The 25,544-nt window shown below is 48.1% G+C and overlaps 10 protein-coding genes across 10 annotated transcripts; 4 read left to right on the top strand and 6 right to left on the bottom strand.

Moving 5' to 3' along the window:
• Positions 1 to 1,009: 1,009 nt before the first annotated feature.
• On the bottom strand, positions 1,010 to 2,361 carry BP5553_10585 (uncharacterized protein; the record flags this gene model as incomplete). Its single annotated transcript, XM_032019208.1, has 2 exons — positions 1,010 to 1,759; positions 1,825 to 2,361. The coding sequence occupies 2 exons, from the start codon at positions 2,359 to 2,361 to the stop codon at positions 1,010 to 1,012; spliced, it is 1,287 nt and encodes a 428-aa protein (XP_031864648.1).
• Positions 2,362 to 3,210: 849 nt separating this feature from the next.
• BP5553_10586 (uncharacterized protein) lies at positions 3,211 to 3,987 on the top strand (the record flags this gene model as incomplete). Its single annotated transcript, XM_032019209.1, has 1 exon — positions 3,211 to 3,987. The coding sequence occupies one exon, from the start codon at positions 3,211 to 3,213 to the stop codon at positions 3,985 to 3,987; it is 777 nt and encodes a 258-aa protein (XP_031864649.1).
• A 2,126-nt stretch (positions 3,988 to 6,113) lies between these two features.
• On the bottom strand, positions 6,114 to 6,720 carry BP5553_10587 (Pre-mRNA branch site protein p14; the record flags this gene model as incomplete). Its single annotated transcript, XM_032019210.1, has 5 exons — positions 6,114 to 6,214; positions 6,271 to 6,398; positions 6,462 to 6,518; positions 6,604 to 6,627; positions 6,683 to 6,720. 5 exons carry the CDS (start codon positions 6,718 to 6,720, stop codon positions 6,114 to 6,116), a joined length of 348 nt encoding a protein of 115 aa, XP_031864650.1.
• Positions 6,721 to 8,058: 1,338 nt separating this feature from the next.
• BP5553_10588 (Uncharacterized protein) lies at positions 8,059 to 8,856 on the bottom strand (the record flags this gene model as incomplete). The annotated part of the gene is made up of 1 exon (XM_032019211.1): positions 8,059 to 8,856. One exon carries the CDS (start codon positions 8,854 to 8,856, stop codon positions 8,059 to 8,061), a length of 798 nt encoding a protein of 265 aa, XP_031864651.1.
• A 1,147-nt stretch (positions 8,857 to 10,003) lies between these two features.
• Positions 10,004 to 11,363, bottom strand: BP5553_10589 (uncharacterized protein; the record flags this gene model as incomplete). Its single annotated transcript, XM_032019212.1, has 6 exons — positions 10,004 to 10,084; positions 10,137 to 10,445; positions 10,514 to 10,829; positions 10,887 to 11,036; positions 11,093 to 11,138; positions 11,216 to 11,363. The coding sequence occupies 6 exons, from the start codon at positions 11,361 to 11,363 to the stop codon at positions 10,004 to 10,006; spliced, it is 1,050 nt and encodes a 349-aa protein (XP_031864652.1).
• Positions 11,364 to 13,894: 2,531 nt separating this feature from the next.
• BP5553_10590 (Uncharacterized protein) lies at positions 13,895 to 16,439 on the top strand (the record flags this gene model as incomplete). Its single annotated transcript, XM_032019213.1, has 4 exons — positions 13,895 to 14,365; positions 14,414 to 14,659; positions 14,709 to 16,106; positions 16,158 to 16,439. 4 exons carry the CDS (start codon positions 13,895 to 13,897, stop codon positions 16,437 to 16,439), a joined length of 2,397 nt encoding a protein of 798 aa, XP_031864653.1.
• Positions 16,440 to 17,040: 601 nt separating this feature from the next.
• On the top strand, positions 17,041 to 18,422 carry BP5553_10591 (uncharacterized protein; the record flags this gene model as incomplete). Its single annotated transcript, XM_032019214.1, has 3 exons — positions 17,041 to 17,377; positions 17,788 to 18,043; positions 18,170 to 18,422. 3 exons carry the CDS (start codon positions 17,041 to 17,043, stop codon positions 18,420 to 18,422), a joined length of 846 nt encoding a protein of 281 aa, XP_031864654.1.
• Positions 18,423 to 18,642: 220 nt separating this feature from the next.
• BP5553_10592 (Dolichyl-diphosphooligosaccharide--protein glycosyltransferase subunit 1) lies at positions 18,643 to 20,240 on the bottom strand (the record flags this gene model as incomplete). The annotated part of the gene is made up of 3 exons (XM_032019215.1): positions 18,643 to 18,916; positions 18,966 to 19,820; positions 19,885 to 20,240. 3 exons carry the CDS (start codon positions 20,238 to 20,240, stop codon positions 18,643 to 18,645), a joined length of 1,485 nt encoding a protein of 494 aa, XP_031864655.1.
• A 1,414-nt stretch (positions 20,241 to 21,654) lies between these two features.
• Positions 21,655 to 23,290, top strand: BP5553_10593 (putative hexokinase; the record flags this gene model as incomplete). The annotated part of the gene is made up of 5 exons (XM_032019216.1): positions 21,655 to 21,772; positions 21,825 to 21,850; positions 21,908 to 22,315; positions 22,364 to 22,818; positions 22,864 to 23,290. The coding sequence occupies 5 exons, from the start codon at positions 21,655 to 21,657 to the stop codon at positions 23,288 to 23,290; spliced, it is 1,434 nt and encodes a 477-aa protein (XP_031864656.1).
• A 751-nt stretch (positions 23,291 to 24,041) lies between these two features.
• BP5553_10594 (Arginine N-methyltransferase 2) lies at positions 24,042 to 25,358 on the bottom strand (the record flags this gene model as incomplete). Its single annotated transcript, XM_032019217.1, has 1 exon — positions 24,042 to 25,358. One exon carries the CDS (start codon positions 25,356 to 25,358, stop codon positions 24,042 to 24,044), a length of 1,317 nt encoding a protein of 438 aa, XP_031864657.1.
• Between the last annotated feature and the right edge of the window lie 186 nt (positions 25,359 to 25,544).

The raw sequence follows: 25,544 nt of genomic DNA on the forward strand, positions 1-25,544 counted from the left end.
CCAATAATTTGGTTTAACTAGCGAAGTATTTCCAAAAGCGTGTCCCAGGCTTGGGTACCGCTGGTAAAGATGCCTGTTTTCTTTCCCGGATCTCCACGCTTTATGACAGAGTCCGTACAATAGGGTGGTTTGAGTAGAAGTAGTGGGCAAAAGGAGATTTCCCAAGAGCCGGATTTCTTCCTTGGGGAGATCCTGTATTTGATATTAGAAACTGCCATAGGAAGTCGCATTGACAGGGGAGTGGAAGTTGACATATTTCTCTGCAGCCACAGTTACTTCTAGAGGTTTGTCGGGCAGGGGATGCGCACCGATACCTATGGTGTCCTGCATCTTTAGCGGCTGAAAGATTCAGCGAGGTTCAGATGTCAGCATCTTCAAAAGAAGAACGAACCAAGAGAAAGTCTGCGTTCACCAAAGCATTCAGTAGTAGTGATGTGTGGTTATCTTGCTGTAGACAGAAAATGCCAGGACTTCAAATATTTTCGTGATCATGTCTCAAGTGCTCGAAACAACTATCGAGAGCCTCTTTACTCAATTCAACCATCCGAGAAGAATATATTTCTAAAATTCGGGAGCTGTAAGGGTGGATCCTTCCCACACCTAGAATATTGCCATCTAGGTCCTATACCTTTATAAGCTGGCTATATTGTATACAGCGAGGCTGGTTGGAATAAGGTAGCTAACTACTGTACAGTACAATTGTTGTATGGTTCTAGGGAAAAGGAAATATTGTCTAACCGAAGTACGGGTATCTTAGAACTCACTGGAGAAACATACTTCATTTGAAAGTAGGAAGGCCGTGAGGGCGTGCCGGAGTAAGCTGGGCCGTTAAGGGAAAATAATGCTTGTGTGTTATTCAAATGGATCGCTATGCAAGTACGCGGATGCCTTGACCAACGCCCCAGCGCCGTGCATTCGGAACATATGGTATAAGATATTACAACCAGACACGCAGGTATAAAGTTTAGACAGGATATATAAACACGGTGACTTTGCGTGGGATCCCCTTCTATCCGACGGGTGTCTTCGCGTGGTCTTCATCAGCCCGCTGTCCCGCCTCCGCAACTAGATCTTGTCTCTCAGTGGTGCTGGCACTCCCAATCATGGTGGGGCTAGACTCCCCATCGAAAATAGGGTCATAGTCCTTGCCGGTCTGGAGGCTACGGGAACTTCTGCGCTCATGACGTCCTGTCGACCTTCCGCTCCCGCTCGATGCTGTCTTACTTTTGTTCTTCAGTGAGATTTTGCTATCCAAGTCCGCCTTAGCAAGCACTTCGGGATCATCTTCGTCCTCCGAATGCATCTCATGACTGCTCCTCGCTGGATGTTCGTACGGGTAGGTTCCGCGCCCGTCAACGGAATCCTCATCTTCATCTGGTATCCGCTCGTGGGCATGCTCTAGAACTTGGCCCTTGATGAAGGAATCAATGATATAATACTGCGTAGCATTCATGATAACCGGGAACACCAACATCACGAAAATGACTTGGAGCGCCTCGTCCCCTTCGGTCCACCGCAATGCCCAATCTCCAATGCGGGATATCCAAGGGAGAACCAGGAAGATTATGAGGACGCAGAATTTCATCCCCATGAGGCCGAGGAAGTAGATCATAGACTGTTTGCACCACCACCAGGCCCTTGGTGGATTGCCATAGTTACCGGACTCAATCGACTCGTAAGGCTTGCCGAAAGGGGTCATCGCGAAGAGCGCTGTGAAAATTCGCAGGAGGAAGATAAGGATGGGTATACCAATCGTAGTCTATATTATAAACATCTCAGTGCTGGTCATTGCAAGTATCGCGCGAAGGCAAGGTATGGACTCACATCAATAGCCAAATTCAGGAGGTAGAACGAGCACGGGTTTGGCTGGTAATTCCCGTTCTCATCAACCGAACGTTTCCTAGCATTATTGGGATCCACCTTTATGCTGAACTGGCCTGAAGATAGCATACTCATAAGCAAGTTTGCAGTATGAACTAGCACGCCACCAACAACCTGTTTTGAGACATCAAAAGACCATATCTTCATCGGCCGTTGTGGTCTCTCCCTCCATCTCTTATAGACTAACGCTAACAGTGCCAGACAACCCAAAGCACCTTGTACGAATATTGCAAAGGGCCCAAGAAGACGGCATTCCCCATTTGGAGGTGGATGCGCAGGCCGATCATCGTGTGACCCGCTAGCTGCAGTGGCCGTGGCTGTCGCGATGGCAGCAACTATCGTAGAGGTTGAGGGTGGCATTTCAACGGCGGTAGAGAGGGCAGAGGATGCTGTCGCAACTATGGACGAGAGGATGCCCGTCGGGGCAACATTTTGGAGGAGGGAGGCGAGTGAGGGCTCCAGACCCGGTGGAGGTAGCATGAGCTAGGCGTGCGAGTCGATTACAAAATGAAGGAGGGGCCTTTGTATTAGAGCGACTGAAATCCTTCGTAGAGCATTTGTGGTCGATGGCCGTGGTGATGGCGATGACGATCGTGGCGGTGATGTTCAAGTGACGGCCTGGAACTGTGGTGGTAATTCGTAGTCCACTGCCTGAATCAGTCAGGGTGCAAGTTCGAAACAAGTTACTTCGGATACGGGGGCAAGTTATAATTCAAGGCCCTTTGGTGAAACAATGTCCAAAGACGCTCAATAATAGACCAGAGCGACAGGTATGATACTCCGTACAATATCCAGTACGCCTACATAGTACTTCGCACTTGGAAGTCTGTCACCTGTGGATTCATCGAGGCTGTGGCCCGCCACCCACTCCCATTTGTGGACTAGCGCAGTTTCTATATCGTACCCTTAGTCATGTAATTAAAGGGAGGGAGTGCTAGTCACGTGTAGGACTTTCCATCGTTCTGATATAAGCAAAACTAGTCAGTAAACCTCTCCTAGTAGATCTAAGTACTTAGTTTTTTTTTATACAAGACCAACCATGAACCTACAGCATACGTCTCGGAGATTTTGGGACACAGGCACCTCTTCACACATAATAATGGACCGGACGATTGACCTATCAAGGTTATCATTCTCGACGCCGAAGACTCCCTGCTAAACAAGTCAATGCAAAAAGCTCGCACATCACCAACTCTTTTATCCACCCAGAGAAGATTCGGGAATTAGCCCGACAGGTCGACATCATAACTGTGGAAATCGAACATGTAGATGCGCATGTGCTAGAAGGGAGAGCGCAGAAAGGGGCTGAAGTCGCCGGCAAGGATGCTAATGGCAGCAAGTGGAGGAAGACGGTTGGGGTCCAACCCAGCTGGAAAACAATCCGGACGATCCAAGATAAATATTCACAGAAAGAACACCTTGGGCGGAATTATGTCCCCACTGAACCTTCGAGAGGTGTTGAGAATGGTGACTTGCAAGACGTTGGTCGGGAGTTATGATGCCCGTTTTATGATCAAAGCAAGGACGTATGCTTACGATGGCCGAGGGATCTACCCGGTCATGTCTGCTTCGGATATCGGTGATGCTCTGGAAGCTTTGAAAGGAAGGTCCTGGTATGCTGAGAAGTGGGCAAACTTTATGGAACTTGCAGTAATGGTTGTGAAGACCGAGAATACACCGTCAGAAGGAGGCAAAGGAAGAATTGCGTATTCGGCAGTCGAAACCATCCATGAAGATAGCGTTTGCAAGCTAGTTTATGCTCCTCCGCGAAATGATTCCCAAGATATTCAGCAACGAGCACAGCAGCTCGCACGTAAAGCTGTGGGGAACCTGTGGGGAAAGGGCGTGTTCGGCGTTGAACTCTCCCTGATGGGCGATGGCCAACTGACCGTCAATAAATCGCACCCCGACCTCACAGCTCGGGGGGACATTACACAATCGAGGCTTGCCCCACACTCTCACAATACAAGTCCCAGCTCCTCTCCATCCTCGGTACCTTGCCAACATTTCCAAAACTCCACTATAACCGGTATGTCTGCTATAGCAGTAATGCTCAATATCCTCGGTGGCGCCTCGAAAGGTTCGCACAACGGACTCATGAATTAGGCCATCTCGATCCCAACAGCCGTACTTTACATATACGGAAAATAATACAAGCCAGGCCGCAAGATTGGCCATATAACCATAATCGGAACTGCATGTCTCAGGTAGAAGCGTTTATAGCACGACTCATTGCCACGGCCGACAGCATCCGCGCCGAACGAAAATATCTTCCGGCACCAATACCTGCTTCTCAAACGCCAACATCCCGTTCACTCTCCTCTCCACGGTGACAATGGCACTACTGCAGCTGTACATGCTGCGAGGATATTAGCAGCGAGCGACGAGGGGGTCCAAAAGAGGTTGGAAGCTTACGTTAAAGACTCGAGAAGGGGGGTTTGCAAAGTACTGAGTACCAACTGAGCTTGGTTACGTGACTAAGAGGAAATACTTGGGTTGTGTGATAGCTTTTCCTTTCGTCTTTAGATAGATATCCAACCATCAAGAACATACCAAAACTCGTGTGCTTGGATCATTTCCAAAACCTTGTTAAACAAACTTCTCATATACTGGTATCTATTAATGACAAGACTCGAATAATCATCGAGTCTACTCTTTCGAAAGTTTACTCTTTCGCAAGTTTACGTGACGGGCAACCAATGCTAGAGGGGAAAGGTTGAGTGAAAGCAGCTGGAATGAAGCCCAGGGATAGTCCATTATCTTACTGGTACGAGAGGAGATGTGACACAGAAGGAGCGAGCAGTGTGAAATTGCAGCGCTAGAGAACGCAGAGTATCAATTTATGGTCATAGCTCATCTCTCGTCTTGATATCTCTCGAAGTAAAGCAACGCTGCAAAGGTGATATTCCGACGAAAGGTCAGCACTCTGCAATAGCAACCAGCATCAAATGACACCCCTCAATGCATTCCTAGCCCAAGCCCTCCCCCAACTCCCAAGTCCCAAGTCCACCCATCTCCATTTCATTACGCAAGACTCCTCATCATGCCGTATCGAGGTAGAACCGGGTGAAGTTGACAAGATTGGTTGGCTAAAGGGGTACTTGAGGAGACTTAGTTGGGGCAGGACTGTCTTTCGTCAGCTTTGTGTACTTGAGAGAGGAATGGCTCCCAAGACATGCTGTGTTGAGGGAGAGCAATAAAGACAGGAGGAGTGTGCGGTAGGGGGTGATAAGACAGGTAATGTGAACAAGAAAATAAAAGCTTACAGCACCGCAAGATCCGCAGGTCTTAGTTCCATCACTGGCAGTGCCGCACTTGGGACAATCCGCGCCGTGCATATTTGCGGCTGAAGTTTTGGCGTTAAGGGACTTTCTAGGGTGTCGTTATTGCTTTGAGGGGGCTTTGAAACTTGCTTCGTTGCTGGAGTTTGTTTGTTTGTGATGAGGTCGTGCTGTATGTGATGTGTGGTGTTGTGGTTGAGGTCAAGGTCACAGTTGAGGAGGGGAACTCCGGGTTGGAGAGATAAGGTATTAATAATAAGAGCTGGAACCTATGGACGTGGGGAGCTGCAAGTCATCACACCACTGCACAGGGAGTGAATGCAGCCCAGTACGAAACAGGCAATATAAAACGGCAGATAGGCCAATCGATATCCGGCACGTGGGATGGAAAGGTCTCGTGGGCGATGGTCAAGCCTTTGGGCGGCGCTACATTGATCCGCGGTTTACTGGTACACCAAGTGATAATTGCAAGAGTGGGGAGATCAAGGGACGAGGCTAGGGCTGGAGTTGAGGAAGCAATAATTTTTGCAAGTATCTGTCTGCGCTTAGCGCGGCAGTGAGTCCTTATTTAATGAATCTCCTTCAACGCAGAAAGACCCTACGGACAAACCAATACACGCCCACCAAAACCAGTCCAGTCCTGAGGATACAAAGCAAAAGAGCGATTTTCCATAGCCCAAGTAACTAAATCCTGAGAACCCCATACCATCAACGCCGAGCACGAATGAGTCCACGCATAAAAGAAAAGAAAGAGCCCGTGTTCGCAGAATTTGCGGGACTTTGAGGATATTGATGCCGTGCCGGTTTCGCCAAACTCCTTTGCCTCTGCCTTCCAGGAGACGCGCGTAATGACGGGCCCACATGAGCCTTCTTGATGGTGCTTGATCGATGTACAGAAGCGCTTCGAATCGGCAATGCTTCTGTGGTTCGCTCCGCAGACCCGTCTACTTGTTATTCGATTCCGTGCTGTTTTTTGAGCTGCTCTAAATTCTCCTTGCGCGCTTCCATGTCCTCTTTCGATCGGGCCATCTTGTCTGGTTGGTGGTATAGTACTAAGGTGACGGTAAGAGCAGGCAGGATGAAGTGGATGGAAAGATGGCACACGTACCGACGAGATAACGGTTTTGGAAATTGAACCCGTTTAACTTATCGCATGCCTGCTTTGCATCCATCACGTCCTCGAACACGACATAAGCGGTTCCCTTGGTATTGTTTGCGATGCCCTGGCGGATTTGGCTGCAGCCTAGTTAGCACACGATGCATTGTTTACCGCAAGTGATAGATATGGTCGCCACATACCGGATTGGACCAAACTTTCCGAACAGGTCGAACAACTCTTCCGGCGTGACGTTGTAGCTATACTAAGTCAACATGTGATTCATTTCGATCAAGCATCTCCCTAATTCGGGATGGTTCTAAATTTCGAAGAGCATGAACGAACCTTAGATTCTTAACGAACAGTATTCTGTAGCACAAACCGTTAGCTTTGTATCTCCAGGGAAGTGCAGCGCAGAACGTACCGATTGACCTCGGGTGCAAGTTTGCCGCCTCGACTCATAGCTTGGCTACCGGCTGTGGAGGATCGTAGTTGTTTGTTGAAGAAGGGGAGAATAAGGCGGCGAGATGGATATTGGAGGTATCGGAGGGGTGGTAGATTATAGATTGCAGATCACTGTATCAAGAAACTGAAGATGAGGTGTCGGACGAGCGATTCCTCTTTCGGATTTAGCGCGTCGGCTGCGGCGGCAAAACCACGGATCGGGTACTCGCAACATTCCCCAGCGGGAATTGATACAAGTAATTTGTTTGATCTGGAGGAATTCATATCAGAAGTCAAGAAATAGCCTTGTGCGCTGAGCTGCCATCAATCGAAATGCAAGTCCCCTTCTAACGCCAATACGAATGAAGATATATGCCAAGATATCTAAGAACCAAGAAAAGGCCCAAGCTCCATACAATGCCAGTGTTTCTCTCAAGCCATATCTCGTAATCGTCCTACAGCGAAGCTTTTCCTTCAAGTGACAAGAATGATACCGTATAATACGGGATTTGCATCAACGACTTCAGTTTGGATTGATGCACTCAGCTTTTCCTACGCATAAGCTACGAGAGTACCCTCTATACCTACCAGCTATATAAATACTAGCAAAACCTAGATCAAGCATTAAGAAATATCAACATGACCGGGCATTTCCCAGTGCGGGCATTGCGGTGTATTGATCAGCCTAGATCAAATTGCACCACCCAAGCGCGTCACGGCGATTAATACAAATGCCGCAACATGTCTTAGCTACAGCCAATAGTTTCTGCAACGCATATATGTGGTTTGAAGACGATGTAGTACGGGCGAGCAAGTTAGATTTGACATGGCGGAATGTGAGCTCCTGGGAGGGATCCTTGAGCCGAGACGTCGCTCTAGCAACTGTAGTCATTTTCTCCAAGACTAAGGCCTTCCACGAAAATAATGCTCTTTACTATCTACCATATGACACATACATAGAGGAAGTCACCTCATCAATAACAGTGCCTTAATGGGGCTGACATCGGTTGATAGAAATAACGAGAGACTAGTAACGAGGAAGAATACAAAAGGCTGGTCTGAACTGCATTAGGACTTACCCTTGGGAGTGAAGTTATAAACTAATCGTCGTGCGTTTGTGATTAAGGGTATATCTGCTATGGAAGCGCTGCAAAGTCTTGCCTTCTTTTGTTTTCCTGTCTCAAGTCTTGTATAACTGGGTACTGTAATATGACACTGATTACAACGACTAGAGCGCATATCTTGCTAAATCAGGGGCGAAAACCGCGTAAAATCTGAAGGGAGAGAACACCTCTGAAGCTGAAGAAATAAATGATTATGCCCACCACTCCGCTTGAAGCAAGAGCCGGAGGTATCCTATCGATGGAACACTGCGCTCCCTTGCACCCATGACTTGTCCCGAACGCAATACCAACTATCAGTCTCGCTGACATGGTCTCCGGCTGCCATGCTCTGGTCTACGCTTGCATACAAGCTCCATCCTTTAGCCTCCAAAGTCTCCAGCAACTTGAGCAACAGTAACCGAGTGGTCATTGTCTCTTCTCCCATGGCCCGCCAGGGGCGACCATGGATCTTGAATTCCCAGGCCTGGAGACGCTGCTCCTTCCAGGATTCTGACTGCAGCAGATTCATTTGTTGCAAAAGAACCCTCACATCGGCAATTAGATCCTGCGAGGCCCCGATCAATCTCATTCTGTCCGTCATATTGAAGCTAATAGATATCCAATCACTATCAGGCGGAGGATGCTGCTGCTTCCTAAAAATCATCGTGTCTTTGTCGAACTCCTTCTTACTCGCATCCGTGCTGACATGCAAAATCCACCCCAGGCGGAATAGATGGGCGAAGATCTCGCGCATCAATATCCTCGCTGGGATGGCCTCGGAGCCTTGTCCCCTCCAAGGGTTCCCACGTAGCTTAAATTCGAAAGAAGCAGCATATGGCCGCTCGCTCTGGATCCCAAATGGCCAGCTGTATTTGATGATGTCGCGGATGGCGGGGATTTCTGAGGAGGGAAACTGAAGGAGCCGTATGCGATCGCTGCGGTGAAGGGATACCGATGCAAAGCTCGTGCGGAAAGCTGTATATGATGGTGCAGCCTCAGAGTATGAAGGTATCTCATCTTTGGCTGGGGTTTCGGGAGGTGAAAGCTTCATCGTGAAGTGGGGAGTTAGGGGATCGGTCTGTTTGGCACAGTATGGGAGGACTAATGTGTGAGACGACGAGGCGACGAGAACATAAACCAACCTCTATGCAAAGAATATCTTCTTGAACGCTTCATAGTAACGGCATCTCCATATTTTGAACGATGTGTTCCCTGATTTATTAGAAGACCGCTATCAGCCGCTGCCTGGTGAGGAAGGCTGTGTAGAGAAGGCTGTGTAGGCCGTGGTGTGTTTTGTACGGAGCAGAAGTACTAGCGCGTAACTGTTGCCTCAGGCATGTAATCTTATCATTATTATTACTGGTAGGTCATATGTCCACGACTCCCTCGACTCGCGCTAACCGAGCGACCAACAACACGAATGCGAGTTGCTTCCTCTCTGTCAAGCATTTCAAGTTAAGGCTTACCCGCTACTCGTATCCTTACAGTGCCTGCCTCATATCTCCTGGCCGAATTCGATTCAACTATCCGACTGGCTTTCCCACAGTCCAATTTATAACAGGCGCGCCAGAGATATCACCGGATGTCACAGAAACCACACGGCCCCTACCCTATCAACCAGACTACCTACTTAGGTAGGTACTCTTACCACATGCCCTGAGCAATACGAAGTAGGCCAAACTTGTGTTGGCAACTTCTCGTCAGGTGGAGTTGTGGAAACAGGTTGAAACCCTTGTCAACTTGCAGATTTTAACTTCATACAACTCCAGTGAGTCTAGTCTGACAGCCACACTTAATTTCACTGGCATCTCTGTCATATCCGGAGGACGGCCTCTACTTCTCCGCCCAGCGTCTGGTTTCTGGAGTGCCCAGAGCCATGTGCTCTAAACTCCCCTATCGCGTGGTTATTTGTTTAATCATAAGCTAGAAAGCCCTGCGTGCACGTATTGCAAGAAGGCAGCTCTAAATTATTTGGTGGATGGGCTTGTAAATATTTTGCGTATATTTTTGCTGGCTTCTCAGTTATGAACCAGCCGCGGTTCCACTAGATGTAGACAGTAAGAGCTAATTTAGCCCTCCCTCCCCCCCGAACTGCCTCAGAAGCCTCTTGCAGGGAATAGAGACGGGGATTTTCTATTAACACCGCGTTTCATTTACATAAAGTTTCGGCGTCAACCAGTCATAGGAGTTCGTGGTACTTATGCGATGCTCGTATATACCGTGGTGTGATGGACCTCGGTATATATAGTTTTTGTCTGTGTTGTTGTAGTTGTTGTTTTCTATTTATCATGTCAGTTTCGTGAAAGGTCCTCCTATATAGCGGCAACGTACCACTGTAGCCGTGTAGGAATAGTAAGTCGCCTTAGACGGGAGGGAAAGCATCGGTAGTGGGGACGATATAACACAAGAACAAGCTTGATAGATCCAATATGGGCCAATGTCGAACCCCCAAGTGGATGACAGGTAGTCTGGCAGGGTCCAATCTCGACCCTGCAGCTGTGCTGCGGCATCCCGAGGCACTGGAGCTGGAGTTATGACCGCCGCTGCTGGAGTTATAACCGCCACTGCTGGAGCTTTGACCGCCGCTGCTGGGCTATGAATATCCTTATCAAAGGCTCTCTTTTGTGGTCCACACTGTGACTACATTCCCATGTCAATACTGAATCCGTTTCTGATTTGATATATCTTGGGGGGAAGCTGCAACATACTGGCACGTGCTCTGGACAGTCCCGGTCAAAAAACTGATCACCTGGCCTGCCACCAGGCACATTCTTTCCGTCCTTTCCTAAGGCAATGCGGAAGATATCACAGTTCCACGATCCTTTAGGATCTATGAATTCGGAAACCCGGTAGCTCTTGCAATGAGGAAGTGAAAGACACGTCTGGTGGCAATCTTTCGGATCGTTTACTGGTGGACTGGACGCCCAATCCTCTTGCATGGCCGTGGGATCTATAGTATCTGCGCTGATTCCACAAGTTGCATCATCATTTTTGATCGGGCAGTAAATAGTGACTGTTGGTTGGCTGCACACTAGCTATCAGTATATCATATGAATATATATTATTGTCCTTGCTACTTACGAGACATCCGTGGTTGTCGTTGTTGCCTGTACCGTTACTCTTGAAACATCTGTGAAGACCCCAGTTATAATCTGGGGGGATATTTTGTAGGTGTAAGGCTGCAGGAAATGAGAGCAGAAATCAGACGGGTCGAATTTTATAGTTTTGGGGCTGCATAAATGTCAGATTCTAGTAGGCTCAGGGCAATATTCCCCCGGGGATCTTACGGGTTGTTGAAACTGCTGATCAGGGCACTATTACTGGCGGTACAGTCTTTATTAAGTTAGCTGTACCCACGGATTTTGATTTCTGCCGAGACCCCTTCTCGCAATGGAGAATCTTCAACTTACCTGGGGCAACTGACCAAGGTCCTGGTTTACATAGATAGCACCCTATGTCTGAGAGTACTCTCTTTTCTGCCTTATATCTGGCAACGGGACTGGCGGTAATCGGAAGGGACAGACACATAAGTGTCACAAGAGTAAAAGTCGATTTCATGATGGCAGTGTTAACTAATGTAAAGGCTTCAGGAAGTTGGAAGATGCTTCAACTTGAGAATTACATTGTGGAGCTTCAGGAAGCGCGTGTGTTTATATATGAAATTCGCCAATTTCTACTTTCTACACAGGGGATAACACCGCCTGCTCCTCTGCGCCTTCCCAAGTTGGCGCGGGGTCGCGGAGTTGTCCGAGGCTGGATTGGGATGACTTACCCGGATCGATTTAATAAACATAGTATCATTGGAAATCGGAGCCGGAAGCCATGTTTGGCAGGTCTCTTTGGCTCCGAACCAGGTGCCTACAGGTTGTATTTGCATTTATACAATTTATCCCATCGCTTGTCAAGGTCCTAGGTCTTGATTGCTATTCACAAGCGCGGTGCATGAGCGCGAGTTATGCACCCCAGATCAAGCTCGACGACTGGCCCAATCGCTGTTGGAATACCGACATCAGCCAGATTAACACCAATTTGATATGCAGGACATTCGGGGCCTTAGCCGATAGGATGCAGGATGAGTTTACCTGGTATATCGGGAATGCGGGGATATGACAAATTCTATGTCACCACCATGGATAATAGCAAGTATCACGTCATGAAAAATGCTTGAGGAAAACATTTCGGATTTCGTTGCAGCCCTGGCTGAGTCTGGCTCATGCAGCAAGCTCATGTACAACGTTGTCGGCGATACATATCCTCCGTCATGGTATCAAGATAGAACGGGGTTTCTTCCACTGATATTTTACCAATTGCCTCTATATCGCGAAAAAAAACTACTACTACATACTGCGTCTGTTGTCTAATTCGCAAAGTGGCCGGCTTGCTACGCCTATATGGAGAAAGAACTCGACCAACCCCCGCTAGTGAAATAGCTGGGATAACAGTAAAGCGAAGTGGCAAATGATAGCTCTTGGCTAAAGCCATCCCCCAATATTCCTTGTCAATCCTCTGAAATATTCTAACGTACGGAGCTCCCCACAGCTAAGATGGCCCCATAATGAGATATTCAATATCATAATTGCGATCCTGCCTTCTACACGCAATATTTTGCCATCAGAGTTGGAATATTGAAAAGCAAGACGTCAAATTCCATTCCGTAGAAACCCCCTAAATAAGACGGCAAATTTACAAATAGTACGAAATGAGCGGGGGCGCGGTGTTCGCCGTATTTCCCACTACCCTTTCACGGCATTCGTTTCCTAGCTGTTTTGCTTCGACAAGCTGATAATCTGCTACTGGCTACAAGGCCATTTCCTCTAGCTATATGCTATCTCAGAATATTCTCCAAACGTTAACATCGGACGTTCCCTAAGGCGAAGCGCAATAGCAACAACGGTCCAGGGGATACACAGTCCGGGTGAATTGGCCTAGGAAAATCTTACATGCAGGCCTTATGTCAACGGAGATATTACGAAACAAATAGAAACGAGTCTCACGGATGGAAGATCCTGAGATCAAGAACCTCGGGTATTTAGCTGGTCGTATGACAGCCCAGCAGAAAAGCTGGGCTTTCGCACACAAATCAGATGGGATTAGGTACCTGTAGCGGCTCTGTAGGGCTGGTCGTCAACGCTGCGGTATGTACATAGCACAGTTGAGTGAGATGGGAGAACTGGCGTTGAGTACCTATAGCTACGAAGTACGTAGTGCTGTATTAATACTCGGTGATGCCGGTGGAGGCAAGCCAGTCTTGCAGGCAGCCAAATATTTAAATAGAAGGCAAACTGCCTCCCACTGGTTATTTATTCTCCACCCTAGACATCAACACTTCCAAAGCTTTATAATTCACAGTTTATTTTCGAAACGGCAGCTCCAGGCCCACAGGCTGTCAATGTCCCTAGCGTTTGAGATGCTCCAGGCGATTGCGACGAGCCAGGGCGATAGCTTCAGATTTATTGACGCTTTAGGCGATGTTCAAACACGGAGCGGCCCGAAGCGTAATTGATGATTGGCTAAATGTGAATAATGTTTATTAATACCACACCTAAGGAGAGTCCGAAAGCGGCCTTTTATCTTTTTTGTCTTTTCCTGTTACGGAGTGCTACAGTACTGGAGTACTCGTACTTCGTGCTCCTCGCCAACGGGGATCTCTTAGCGCAATAATGCGTGACCACGGCTGTCCAACAAATCACCCCACGTGGGTCCCATACGGAATCACGGGCTGAGATAGAGTATAGCTTATTAGCACTCCGATCGTGGAATGATGTGTGTGTGGCGAGAGGCAGCATCCAGCTTCAATTGTCTTGGAAGTCCCTGTTGCTTCCTCGCTCTGCAACATACCTCTGATATGCCCGATCAGGTAATTGGATTGCTTCTCTACTTTTCTTTCCCGGATACCTGTCCAGCCCCGGCGTCGACAGCTTCACTCCACCCCCCCTCTTCGACACGCCCAACCTCCACCCCTCGATTCGGGCACAAACTGTCTGCATGTCTTGTCGATGCTAATTATCCAAGATCTTAGGACCAACGCTCGATATCTACAATTAGACGACTCCGTTCCCCGGGTGCGCGTCAAGCCCGGCCTCGTCATCATGAAATTCGGCGAGCAGCTCCGTTCTAGCACCATCAAAGAGTACCAGTGGTACTATATCGCATATGATGAGCTCAAGGAGCTGATGAAGAAAGACTATGTCTCCCCTCCGACAACGAAGACCCCGCGGCCGAAAAGGCAGGAGTGGACCGAGGAGGACGAGAGCAGGTTTATCTCACGCATTGAGCAGGAATTGGACAAGGTCTACTCGAAACAGAAGCTCAAGGTGATCGAGATTTCGAGACGCATACAGGCTACCGAGCGCGAGGTTAATGACATAGTTGCCAGACTGGATAGTCGGGGCCCGGTGGGGAGAGACTCGGCTGGAAGGAATGACGATGACGCACCCACGGAAGAAGAGTTTATGATGCTGGAGGAGGATTTGAACGAGGTAACCGCCGATGTCAACGATCTGGCTAAATTTGTCCAATTGAATTACACCGGCTTTCAGAAGATCATCAAGAAGCATGATGTGGGTGTGTCTACACTGGGGCTGGAGAATTTGTGCTGACGGTAGTAGAAACAAACGGGCTGGATTCTCAAACCGGTGTTCGCAACAAGACTAAAGGCCAAACCATTTTTCAAAGACAATTACGATGCGGATATTGTTAAGCTGTCTAAATTATGGGATATTGTGAGAACGAGAGGGAATCCTGTAAAAGGGGACAGTGCAGCTGGCGGAAGCCAGGGTAGTTTCATTCGCCAGACGACAAAATACTGGGTCCATCCAGATAATGTCACGGAGGTGAAGCTGATAATCATGAAGGTATGTATCGCAGCGCCTAATGGAGAAACCTTAAGATAACCGGTTGCAGCATTTACCTGTCCTCGTTTTCAATCCAAATAAAGAATTCGAAGCCAAAGACTCGGCTATCACCTCCATCTACTTCGATAATCCCGAAAGATTCGATCTTTACGAAGGTCGATTGAAGAAGACAGAAGGTGCCGAAGCTATCCGCTTGAGATGGTATGGCGCGATGAATAATGAGACGATATTCGTGGAAAGAAAAACCCACCGTGAAGATTGGACTGGCGAAAAGTCTGTAAAAGCTAGGTTTGCCATGAAAGAGAAGAACATCAACGCATACCTGGGCGGGTACTTGCTTCCGGAAGCTATCTTTGAGAAGGCGCGAAAGGATGGCAAGAAACCTGCCAAGGTCATTGATGAGGAGGAAAGGCTGGCTAAAGAAATCCAATACTCTGTCCTGAAGAACGGATACAAACCCGTTTGCCGATCCTTCTACAACCGGACCGCTTTTCAATTGCCAGCGGACGCTCGAGTTCGCATTTCTCTCGATACCGAGCTTACAATGGTCCGAGAAGACAACCTCGACGGCCGCACTAGATCGGGCGATAACTGGAGGAGAATGGATATCGGTATCGACTATCCTTTCTCCCAGCTACCTCCAGAGGATGTCGAACGATTCCCATACGCTATCCTTGAAGTAAAACTGCAGACTCAAGCAGGCCAAGAACCACCGTCATGGGTCCGTGAACTTATTGCAAGTCATCTCGTCGAGGCCGTGCCTAAATTTTCAAAGTTTATCCATGGCACAGCAACGCTCTTCCCTACTCGCATTAATTTACTTCCATACTGGATGCCGCAAATGGATATTGATATCCGGAAACCCGCTACTCAAAATTTCGGTATTCAGCGTACTGACCACATGACACAAAGCTCAACGAGCGATGATGACGATGATATGGATTCTGACGATGACCCTGGGGAAGTCTCGCAGGGGTCGACTATCGTTAGTGATACCTCTGAGGGAAACTCTCACCCCCGGCGCGAGATGCGCCGCGACTTTTTTGGCGATCTTCAACATCGACCTCCCGGAAACGATCTCGATATTGAAGAACGCGTTGGAGCGGAGCCACTCGAAGACCCGTACCCCCTTTATGATTCGGATATTGATGACGATGAGTCGGATGTGATTGAAGAGGCACGCCGTGTGGGAGGCTGGCCGTATTATTCGAAGCTCTTGAAGAAACATGCAAGATTAGCTGGTCAGCGGGTACTGACAGCTCTGCATGCAATTCAACCGACACCAAATCCCTCCGCTGTCCCCATAGACGACCGGCAAGCGGCCTTGGCCGTGACTGGTAGGATCGAAAATAAACGTTTCAGGGCGCCAAAGGGAAAGAAGATCCATGTGCCGGTCAGAGTAGAGCCAAAAGTGTACTTCGCCGCAGAAAGAACTTTCCTGTCTTGGGTACGTAACTCTGTTTCTTCTGAAAACTATAACACTAATGGATATCTGCAGCTCGAGTTCTCTATCTACCTAAGCACAATCGCAACAACACTGCTTAACTTTGGTGCGAAATCCTCTGGCATGTCCTTCCTTGCTGCAGGATCGTTCTCCGCCGTAGCAGTTTTAGCGCTGCTATATTCGGTTGTTATCTATCTTTATAGAAGTCGCGCGATCAGAACGAGGCAAGTTATTAAATATCATGATAGTATTGGCCCGAGCACCCTTTGTGGAGCCCTATTTGTAGCTGTTGTCTTGAACCTGGGTTTTGAGCTGAAGGAAAGGGGGTATATATAGTATTGGGACGTAGCAAAGGTATATATGTATATAGAGAGAGGTAAGGGAATTGGCAGCAAGTGTGGTTGCGGAACGGAGAGAACATTGTATACCTATGTAGGGAGTGTGGGATCCGCTTAATAGCCTTCGATGCGTTGCATTTTTGGCTAGTTAGATTGTACAGAACAAGCCAAGCAAAACAAGAAGACTAGGGCAGCTACACTTTAAAAAACTACACGTAGAATGTTATCACCTCCCGCTTATTTCTATTGTAAGGAAGGCACATAAAATCTGCGTGACCCAAATGCCTGGCCTTGGCAGGGTCCTATGCATTTCTAGGCTACAACATAGCCTCGTCTCAACCTCCACCGTTCTTTACTCTACTACACAGTCCAGTCTCCAGCTAAACTCACATATATTTTGAACGAACCACTCACCGCAGCTTCGAAATAGTTCTCTCTGTATTCCCCTTCGCTCAAAATATCTTAACATTGCGCCTCTACACCAAGTAACCGCACGATAAATGGCCCCATCCCAAGCTCTCAGGATCCTCTGTTTTGGCGACTCACTAACAGAGGGATATACTCTATACGGACTCGAATTCCACCCTTATTCAGCAACGATGGAACCGATCTTGACGGAGAAATTAAATCCGGAAATGGATCCATCCCTGGATCTCAAGGTGCTCTGTTTTGGCGCTTCCCTGACAGAAGGCTATACGAAGCATGGAACTGAGTTTAAACCTTATTCGGGGGCGATGGCCAGGGTTTTGGGACAGAAGTTGAATACTGCTGAAGGGGAAAGAAGTGGGGAAAGTAAGGGAAACAATGTGGAGGATAGTGACGTAGACAAGCATAGGAATGAGGAGAAGCAGAGGCAGAGGTGGAATGTTAGTATTGACACGGAAGGCGTTAGTGGTGAGATGGTCTTGGAGATGGAGAAGAGAATGAGGGGTATTTGTAAGTGAAATCATGCTTTCATTTTCTTTCTCCTCCCGACCTTTTCCATTCCATTCCTTCTTGCACTCGAGTTGGCCTTTTAGTTTCGGTGCCGAGGAAGGAGAAAATTTTGTTATTTTAATGGAAGATCAAAAGGGGCGGGGGTTTTGAGGGACGATAATTTAAATAGTAGGGAGGCAGAGCAACGAAGATACGTTCTAGAAAAACCATGTGTTTTCTATTTCCATTCCCGTTTTGACATTGTTAGATTTCATCTAAATACCTATTCTATTCGATTTTCTTTGCGTGCGTATTTCATATTTAGAGCTAGGATCTACTATATGGCCCTCCATGTCTCTCTCAGTGCTCTCAGCTATTGTTACCTCCACGTATCCTGTCAGCCGCCCCTCCCAAACTAACAAGCGGAACAGATGCTGATCCTACCACCATCCAAGAGCCGTACGATCTGCTACTATTCCTTGGCGGCACGAACGACTTAGGCCGTATGCGGCTCCCCGATGACATCTTCGCCGATATTGAGAAGATCGTCGCGATCCCGTTAAACCAAGGTGCTAGAGTTGTGCTTTTGACAATTCCAGAATGTGCTGCCAAGGTGGGCTGGTTAAATGAGCGGAGAGACGTATTGAATGGGATGATGAAAAAGAGGGCAGAGGAGGATGAAAATGTGTAAGGTGTTTTTCTTGATTTCTAATATGGCTGCCGCGCACTCTCCTTCCTGGGGTCTTAAAAAATGCGGCCAACATCCCCCAGGCTACTTTAAGAGCAACGACTGATAATAATCTCTCGCAATAGCTTCGTGTTCGACCTTCACAAGGCAATCCCGTATCATTCCATGGATGCAGTTGAAAGGAAGGGGATATGGGATGATGGCCTACATTTTACAGCCAAGGGATATGAAAGACTTGGAACTTTACTTGCGAAGAAAGTCTTGGACATATTGGGATGGAAGGAAATAGGTGTGGCGAATGAGATGAAGGGCGACGTGATACAAGACGAGGGCCACGGTGTGAGTGCGGTTGTGGAGGGATGTGAAGTATGGCAGTGAGCTGGTCTAGAGACAAACCATTACCTACCTAGGTAGGTAATCCTAGTAAGTTCAAGACGAAGAGTGCCAGCCAATATTAGCGCTATATATCGACGTAGCAAAGGTAATAAATAGGCTTTAGCAACGGAGCTAATTGGTAGTAATCGCTCCTAGAGCCCGGCCTGGAAAATAAACTTTATATTTCTACATAGCTAGCAGTACAGGAAAATGCTCTTAATCTTCATGATCGCTTCCCGCGAATGCTAGTATCAATAGTTCCAATACCCCACGCCGCAACGAAAATACTGAAAAAGCCGACAAAAACTGCAAGTGGTTTCCGGAAAGCGGCTAGGAAAGGATAATCATACGTGACAATTAACTCGCGGTCTCGCAAATCGTCGACGATATTGACGCTAGTGAGAGTGAGAGCTGTGCGACCCTTGGTATCCATGAATGTCTTGTGTAGAGAGATGGACGAGCCGACGAGTGGGACGTTGGTGCTGTATTGAACATTCCTGTGATGTTTTAGTAAGTGTAAGAGAAACGGGTATGGTGAGGACTTACTCAGCCCCTTCTGGCAGGATAACGCGGATTTCAACATGCTCGTATTCCACCCCCTCAGGTTGCTTTGGGCCCTCTAGGAATGGCACGTTGAGAACATAACCATTCCCGGTGCCTATTTTGCGCAGGTTCTTCTTTAGATCCGCATTCCACCCCACAAGAAAGGGGTAATTCCATCCTCCAAAGACAGGGTATCTGGGCTTGATCTCGAGATAGGCCTCGCGCTTGTTGCTCCTGAACCTCGACGTGGAGACATTTCCAATTACATCCGTAAAGTACGGATCGATGCTGCCGACCTTCAAAGGAAATTTGAGCTCCTTGACAGCCGTGCTTGGGGGGTTGTAATATTGCTGAGAAGCCCATTCAACCCGCGAAAAGTGTTTGGAAAGGTTCGCCGCTCGGTTGGTCATAGTATAGCGTTCTTCGAAAGCAATATTCCCGCCCCAGTGGCTTACCTCAATATCTCTCTCCATACGTGCCACGTGGATCAATGGCTTAGTGAATTCGTACCGAGCCTTAACTGGCTCTGTTGCACCGGCCGGCACCTCCCCATATGGCCCATAAGTGAATTTCGAGCCTTGTACCTGTGGTGATTCCGGTTGGCCATTTGCCCCAGGTACAATTGTGTACTCTGGCACATGTACGCTTGGGAATTTGACCTCCGTCTTCTGCTTCAACGTAACATATGCAGATGGGCAATATGCGGAGAAGGCGTAGACAAGATGTTGCTTGTCTTGTTGGGCGATGCTCGCTGGAAGGGGATGTAATGCGGAGAGATAGGAGAAAGAAATTCCTAAAGTTTGTTGTGCTTTCGGTGCGAGAGATTTTGGGAGACGGATGCGGTAGAATTGAGTATCACTGATGGAGAGTTAATTAGCAACCATCACCAAACAGTAACCACAAACACGAAAATATTGTTTACCTTTGTGGGTCAAATTCAACAATTCCCACCCCAAATAACCCTGCTTCTGGATCTTTCCTGTCCTTCACCTCTAACGCTCCAATCGTGTCCATCTGTCTAGACGTGAACGGCAAGTAGTACTCATCCTGGGCACTGCTTGCAATGTTTTCAATGACAACATTGATGGATTCCCTAGGATAGCTTTTTTCGAGGTTGATATAATGTACAAGATTGAGGTTCTTAAAGTTCTGGGGCGGCGCGAATGTCGAAGGTAGGTTCACTCTGGAGATAAGCGGTTTTGTTGCGTTGCCATCCCCAGTGGCCAAGGCAGTCGACGCGGCGGAGAGCAAGGCGGTGGCAATCGCCAATGGCCTCATTTTGAGGGTTGAAAGTCGCAGCCGAGCCAAAGAGCCGAATTGAACTCGAGAGGAAATTCAGGGCCTTATGCGGTGGTGGTGAGTGCGGTTGTGGTCGTGAAGAGATCGAGATATAGATATGGAGATATTGGCCTGAAGCCGCTGGGAGCTCGAAGGTGTCCTTTGGGCTTTGGACGGGTGTGGCTGGTGCGCGTGGTGTGCTGTGGCTTACACATGTGGCTCATGCTTGTGACTCCAGCTGCTGAAGCTTGAATGTGAGGTTGTTTGACTACGTTCTCTGGTAAGGCAGGCTTCACGACATGTACCACGTACCACGTAAGCTGTTCTGCACATAGTACATATGACTACAGCACATCACTGTAGCTATACAGTATTAATATCAATATCAATATTAATCTTAATATTATTTAGTACGAGTACTCTGTTTCCATCGTTCGCACTTCAGTGCTGCTTCAACAGCGGGGTCGGCTGCGGGTCGATGACTAAGCCGAGATATGTCTTCTTCCCATGCGTCCTTATTAAGCTAGCCTTTTCACTATATCCACCTCCGCCTGCACCTTCTACGGAGTATAACTCTTACTTCCTGCTCTCAATCTCAATCCCACTTTCACTTTCACTCTCACTCTCACTCTCACTCTCACTCTCACTCTGTTGTCTCCTTCTGTTATCAGATATATTACAGCCCAACCTATCCCGCCCCAAAACAAAGAACTTAGGTCATATCTCAAGATGGTGGGGCTCGGTCCAAGGAAGCCTCCCTCGCGGAAAGGTATGCTCGTTCCTCTTATCGTGCTTTTATCGCGCCGCGTCAAAATTCTGATACCAGCTACGGCCTTGTCTCCTTGTCCTAAGGCCTCAGTCGTGATTATGGAGTGTTCACTTCTTCATCCTGCCTCGCGAGTTGCGAGAGATTGTCATCAAATCGCTGGTGACCAGCAACCAAGGCTTCAACCTTTGCCACCACCTACCATGTCGCGCAATCCAATTCTCCTTGTCAGTCTCAATGCACGGTATGGCTACCAACCCCTTCTCCCGCGCAGAGAGCGAACCCGATCCTGGTGTGACCTGTTCACCGTTTCTCTGTTGTCGATCTGATATCTCCTTGGCGTCCGTTGGCATGTAGTTGGCGGGGCGTTCCTAAGCCCTCAACGGGTGGTTAACTCTTCCAGACCGTCCTTCCAAATATTGTAGCCATCCTGTAGGCGGAATTGGCCGATTGTTGCTTGTCTTTTAGTCGTGGGTCCGGAAAAGCTGCGCTGAAGCTAAAGTTGAGCTGAGCCAACTTCTCCCTGTCACATGCTAAATAAAGGCTTGTGTGTGTTTTCGTCTGTGGCTTATTTCCTATTGTTGAACAAACGATTAATAAACTGGGCTCGGAGATGGCGATATGCGCTAACTTGGGAATACAGGATCCATGGCCGACGTGCCAAGGGACCTGCTGCAGGAGATCAAGAGACTCGAGGACTTGTTCACCGTTGACAAGGCCAAGCTGAAGAAGATTACCGACCATTTCGTCTCCGAGCTTGCAAAAGGTGAGTGAATCTCCTTTATTTAGAAAGTTACCCTCCACTGAACCATGGTTAGGCTTGAGCAAGGAAGGGGGTTCAATCGTGAGTCAAATGGCCACCTTGGTAGCGCTTGCCGTTCGCATACTAATACTGCAACAGCCTATGAATCCGACATGGTGCATGTCCTTTCCAACAGGGTTTGAGACTGGAAGGTTCTTGGCTCTTGATATGGGCGGAACCAACCTACGAGTCTGCGAAATTACTCTGACCGACGAAAAGTCCGAGTTTGAGATTCTTCAGTCAAAATACCGCATGCCCGAGGAACTCAAGTCTGGGGATGCTGACGAACTTTGGGAATATGTTGCTGACTGCGTTCAACAATTTATCGAGACTCACAAATTAACTGATGAAATGGACACATTGCATCTTGGTTTTACATTCTCTTACCCGGCTACTCAAAACTATATCAACCATGGTATTCTTCAGCGCTGGACAAAGGGGTTTGACATAAAGGGCGTCGAGGGTGAGGACGTGGTTCCCATGTTTGAGGCAGCCATTGCCAAGAGAGTGCGTGTGTACCCTTTTTCCCAATCAGCCTTCACTAATGTCGATCAGGGAGTCCCCATCCACCTTACTGCTCTGGTCAATGACACAACTGGCACTTTGATTGCATCTGCATATACAGACACTAGAATGAAGATTGGCTGTATCTTCGGTACTGGTTGTAATGCCGCTTATATGGAGGATTGCGGCTCGATTCCGAAGCTAGCTCACATGAATCTGCCCCCTGAAACTCCCATGGCCATCAACTGTGAGTGGGGTGCTTTCGATAATGAAGGGAAGATTTTACCAAAAACTCCATACGATGTTATCGTCGACCAGGACTCTCCGCGTCCGGGCCAGCAGGCGTTCGAGAAGATGATTGCTGGTCTCTATCTGGGCGAGATATTCCGACTCGTCTTAGTCGATCTACACGATAACAAGAATGTCCACATCTTCGAGGGCCAGAACATTGACAAGCTCCGAAAGGCATATACTTTGGACTCTTCCTTTCTCTCTATGATCGAGGAGTAAGATCACTTTCTCTGTCCATTTTCTATTACTGACTAAAACAGGGACCCCTGGGAGAATCTGTCGGAAACAAAGGACCTCTTCCAAACCAAGCTTCTACTTTCTGCGACTCATCCAGAACTCGAATTGATCCGTCGCCTTGCGGAGTTGATCGGCACACGTGCAGCTCGCCTTGCTTCTTGTGGTGTTGCCGCAATTTGCAAGAAGAAAGGCTACGAGACATGCCACGTCGGCGCGGATGGTTCTGTCTTCAATAAATACCCGCACTTCAAGCAGCGCGGGGCAGATGCTCTGCGGGAGATCCTCGACTGGCCAGAGAAGAAGAACCCTAAAGACGAAGACCCAATCGAGATTCTGGCCGCCGAGGATGGCTCAGGTGTAGGCGCGGCGTTGATTGCAGCACTGACGCTCGAGCGGGTCAAGGCAGGAAACGGCGCTGGTGTCATGGCCCCGGAGACCTTCAAGAAGTAGATGGGGCCGTGGTGTCTGAGTTCCTTCTAGGAAACGCGCTTCAACCCTTTTGTGGTTTCATTTCCGTTGCCACCTTAAAGGGATTGCTTGGTGGTTTTGGGCTAGATATAAATGAAGGCTGGTTAGTGGATAAAGAAAACGAGGTGATATAGACTTGACTGCCTTGCTTTGCGTATGTCCCGTTATAGTGGTAGTTGTGCTAGCTACTTCCCATCAGTTTCCCACTGCATTTCACAAGCCCGATCATTATGGTATTATATCATATATGAAGGCCACCATTCCAATGGACCTGCTTGCGTTGGCTGTGCCGGTAAAGAGGCTGCTTCCAGGTGTCTACTTTCTCTTAGATATTCCTCCTATATGCAGCTACGAACATATCCAGTACCGTCGCACTACCCCTAGTCCCAATAAACCACCTACCCAACCTTTCCTTATTCAATTGTTTTCTCCTTTCGTTCCCTGTCCCCTTTAAGCCCTAATTTGGATTCTTAAAGAAATACTTCTAAGCTTATATCTCTACTGGAGCACCTGTATTGGGCAACTGTTTATCAAGCTATATGGATACTGTACCTGAATTTCCAGTGTTTATAATTTTTGTTGTGGAGGAATACAAGGTTTGGTCGTCCTTATCCTTATCTATTTAATGGGGTATCTACTCGTATGTATCGAAAATATTTCCCACCTTTATAGCAAAATGGCTTATCAGGCCGTCTCCCTTTCCACCCTAGCCTCGATCCATCCCTATGCATCATCACAAAAACTTGCAAACAGGCAGTTGATAACGATCTAGCGTCCAATAACGTCTCCTAACCCCCTCCCACTCGCCCTCGCCTTCACCCCCTAAGGCCGGTACATCGATAGCCTCCCACTCAACATCCAATCCCGCGTCCGCCAAATCACACTCTACAACCCTTGTATAAACATCATAACAAACCCGCCGATCCGCTCCAAGCCCATTAAAAAACCCAAATCTACCCTCGGAATCCAATAGTCCTGGGACATACTCCGTAAAAAAGTCTTTCAGTGCACTGTAATCCTCACCAAAGGTATCGAAATAAATTGCATCAAAGACCAAACCATCCGTAAGCAAGGTCGGAAGTATATCCTGCCACTTCCCTGCATGAACTTTATAGCTTCCTCCCTCTGGGGCGGACGATTCCCAGGTTGGCCCAAAATCCGAAGCGGCAGACTGGAGTTTTGATAGTACGGCGGGATGGGCTTCGATTATGTGGTGTGTGAGTGGTTTTGTAGAGGCTAGCATGCGGTCGATGATTCCCATTCCAAAGCCGATGTTGAGGATTCGATTTCCCGGGGAGGAAGGGGGAGGGAGGAGGGCGTCGACAGAGCGCCGCATTATATCGGTTTCCCAGGCCATCATTATGCCATTTCTATCCGCGTCCAGGAGTTTGTCGTCGTCGAAGGTAAGGGTTGAGCGCAGGTAGTCTTCTGAATTCACATCCCTTTTCTCCCGTTCTTTTTCCGCATCGCAGTCATTAATAGTTCGATTTGCTTCTGCTCCCTTGTCAATTTCCTTGGTTTCTTCAGCGGCTTCTTCTTCCTCGCCCTCTTCATCTTCTTCAGAATCAGAACCTAATGCCTCATACTTCCCCATCAACCCAAGTAATATCTCAGCCCTAACTCCAGCCTCAACACACATTTCATATAACTCTTTCCTACCTAGCCTCCACGCGAGACACCCTGGCGTCTCATTATTCGCATCCAGGTCATTCCATATTGCGCCTGATATGAATATTTCCTTTACTACCGCAGCGGCCTTTTGGATATCGACAGCTTCCGCATCTGCCTCCCCTACAGCTCCCCCCTCTCTCGGCGATCTTTCCACGTCCCCTGTTACTGTACTGGCAGCATTGGAAGAAGTGGATGTCGGCCCACAGGCAGCGATAGCCGCATGTAAAGGCGTATACCCCGTCTCTGGATCTTGGACAGTTGCGTTTCCAGGGATTCGTAAGAGTGGTTTTAGAGAGCCGAGATCATGGTTCGATGCGTAGAGGAGGATCGTTTGCGTGTTTATGTCGACTTCGGACGTGCTAAAGGCGGAGTCATCCATGATGTAATTTTATATATGTTGGTTGTAGGTAAGAGCCTCTCTCGAAAACGTGGAATGATGGAGCGAAATTTTGGCGGGGCAGCCACTTTGGACCATGGCGGGGCGGTGGAGCCTGGCAGAAAATGAATATATACTACTGTATCACAAGCATTAATACATTGCTAGGGGAGGAAGATACTTGTGTAA

This window comes from Venustampulla echinocandica, assembly GCF_003357145.1.
Source record: "Venustampulla echinocandica strain BP 5553 chromosome Unknown scaffold_16, whole genome shotgun sequence".
NCBI lineage: Eukaryota > Fungi > Ascomycota > Leotiomycetes > Helotiales > Pleuroascaceae > Venustampulla > Venustampulla echinocandica.